Source organism: Austrofundulus limnaeus, unplaced genomic scaffold, assembly GCF_001266775.1.
Source record: "Austrofundulus limnaeus strain Quisiro unplaced genomic scaffold, Austrofundulus_limnaeus-1.0 Scaffold259, whole genome shotgun sequence".
NCBI classification, from domain to species: Eukaryota; Metazoa; Chordata; class Actinopteri; order Cyprinodontiformes; family Rivulidae; genus Austrofundulus; species Austrofundulus limnaeus.
In genome coordinates, this window is record NW_013952661.1 from 364770 (window position 1) to 367739 (window position 2970).

At 48.7% G+C, this 2970-nt stretch overlaps 1 protein-coding gene across 1 annotated transcript; it reads right to left on the bottom strand.

The window, feature by feature from the left end:
- Positions 1-1469: 1469 nt before the first annotated feature.
- On the bottom strand, positions 1470-2543 carry LOC106526114 (uncharacterized; the record flags this gene model as incomplete). Its single annotated transcript, XM_014020601.1, is given in 1 exon segment — positions 1470-2543. A coding segment is annotated over 1 exon segment (1061 nt), but the record flags the coding sequence as incomplete, so codon positions are not given.
- Between the last annotated feature and the right edge of the window lie 427 nt (positions 2544-2970).

Consider the following 2970-nt stretch of genomic DNA (forward strand, 5'->3'; position numbering starts at 1 on the left):
AAGCTCTCGATGGATGAGGGAGGAAAGCTGCGCTCCTGTTAGCGCTACACAGAGCTCCAGACTTGGCATTGATTGTTGGCGCTTTGGGGCTACTCTCGACCTAGCCATGACGAAAGAGATGTGGACTGCATCGTTGACCGTGGCAAGATAAGCAACAGAGCCATATGCCTGTTCTGATGCGTCACAGAAGACATGAAGGATGTACTCTGTACCTTCTGTAGCAGCTTCCAGTGGAGCATATGTTCTGGGRATTGATACTCTTGCCAAATCAGGAAGTTCTCTCCTCCAGCTTGACCATACCTCAATGATATCTGGAGGGAGGTTAGGGTCATCCCAGTTCCTCTTCTTTGCCCACAACCGTTGCACAATGACTTTGGCTCTCGTCGTGTATGGGATGATGATCCCAAGTGGGTCATATTGCCTGGCAAGCACCTTGTACACGTAGCRCATGGTGAGTGTTTGGCTCTCTCAAAGCTTGACTCGGAAGCCAAGTTGGTCAGTTGGACAATGCCACCGTAGGCCTAGTGCCGGCTCTTGTGGGTCAGGGCTTTTTTCTGCCAGCCATTGCTCTGCACTCTCAGAGCAAGCAGTAGGAGGCAGATGGGTAATGACCTCTGGAATGCTGCTTGCCCATTGCCGAATCTCAAATCCACCTAAAGCGAGGAACTGCCTAAGCTTGTCRATGAGAACCTTTGCTGCCTCCAGTGTTGAGAGGCTCTGCAGGCAGTTGTCCACATAAAAACACTGTTCAGTGGACTGCAGAATGTCTTCATTGCCTTCAACATGGTCTTTAACATGTTTTTGAAGAACAAATGTAGCGCAGCAAGGGCTGCTGGTTGTCCCAAATGGAAGGACACACCACTGATAGACCTCAGGTTGCTGTTCCCGTTGCAGGTTTCTCCAGACAAATCTCAGTAGTGGCTGGTCATCAGGCAGGAGACGAACCTGATGGAACATTGCTCGTATATCCCTACTGATGGCTACTGCATACTGGCGAAAACGCAGGAGAACACAGATGAGCAATGGACCCAGGGTTGGGCCTGCAAGGAGCTGTTCATTAAGTGAGAGGCCATTGTGAACAAAGGAGCAGTCCCATACAAGACGGGCCTTGCTGTTATGGTGAATGAGGTGGCGAGGTATGAACCATGACTCGTTGGATGCTTTTACCTCATCTTCACTGAGCTTGACAACACATCCTCCACTGATGAGATTCTGGATCTCTGTCTTGTATTGTTTAGCTAGGATTGAGTCTTTCTGTGGTCGCCTCTCTGATCTACGAAGAAGGGGCATGACTGCTTCAGGTGTGGACTTGAGTGGTGGTGCACCTTTAATGCGAAGTAGTGGCGTGACGTAGCGGAGTGTATCTCCCACTTTGACTCTTTCTGTGTGTGTTTCAAGGATGTTGATAGCTTCTTGGTCCAGCCGGGAGCGAACTGCTAGCTTCTCGTTTCGAAAGGGGAGGACATCAAGCTGCCAAAGACGTTAAACATGTTGGTAGAGGTCATCTGGTGCTGGTGTGAAGGACGTAAAATAACAGGAAGCAGCAGCAGAATCCATACTGTCTGGACCCTGAAGTGCCCAACCAAGGCTTGTGTGGATTGCTGTTGGGCTGCCCTTTGGACCGAATCTCACTGGCTCTTTTGCTGTGATCAAGTGTGTGCAGTCAGCACCAATTAATAGCAATGGCTGCACTTCACTAAAGTCTGGGATTGGAAGACCCCGTAGATGGTGGTAACGTCTCTGTAATGCAGTTGTAGGGTATGACTGTTCTGCTAAAGCTAGCTGGCCTGCTGTATAGGCATCTTTAATGTAGTGGYGCTCCTTAGAGTGCTCTAGTGGGGCTACATAGAAAGAAACAGACTCACCAGCCAGATGGGCCACGTCTTGGCGAATGGTGCGCAGAGTGAGGGTCTCTGCTTTACCTTTAAGGCCCAGACGTTGGGCAGCTGCTGGTAGGATTATTGTCCTTTCAGCCCCATCATCCAGGATGGCATAGGTCTTCAGTGACCTCCGGCCATGAGTTATTAGGATGGGCACCACCTTGAGATACACTTTTCCTCCTTGCTTAGAGGTGCTGAGTGTGGCTTGGTCTCGTGGTGTGATGAGGTAGACACGTGAGTCTGACTTGGCCACATCATGTAGAACTCTCAGATGAATCTCCTGACACTCACTGCAGGGTTTCTTTAAAGTGCAGGCTTCAGGTTGGTGGCTGGTCCTCCCACAGTTATGACAGCGCTTACCACGTTCAAGCCATCTCCTGACTTCTTCTGGTGAGTGCTGTACAATAGCAGAGCACTGGGATAGATAGTGCTCTGTGCTCTTACAGAAGAGACATAGCTTCTTAWATCTTTGTGACTTGGAATCAGAGCGGGCTGCCTCTGCAGGAAGACTGTTATCAGCTTTGGGTTTATCAGAGCCGTGATAGACATTAACAGATTGTGCTCGAGGCTTTGGAGCTGGAGCATGTCTTTCTCTCCTGGAGACAGGCAACTCTTCAGGGCGATGGCGCTGTGCCATTTTTGCAGAGAGTCTTTGAGCTTCTGAAATAGCGATTAGAAGTATATTAAATATACACCAACAAAACACAGGAATACACACCCAACATCTGTCTGCTTGCCTGAAAAATAAATGGATAAATAAATAGAGGGCATATATAAAAAATATACACATACACATACATATATAAAAATATACATACATACATGCCTACATTCATAAATATTGTCCGTATACACACATAGACATATATACACACTCGGAGACCTGTCAGAACCCCCCGGATCAGAGCACCTGTTTGTGAGCGGTTGTGAACATGTGTGTATATATACAAGATTTCTCCAATGGAATATTTAATAGTGACTGTGGAGGACCGAGACCCAACCCCCAAGACACGAGGCAGACATAGGGAAGACCAAAGCCCAAGGGCCCGAGAGGAATCCCGAGCGCAGAGCCCCAAGGGGCACCTGCACA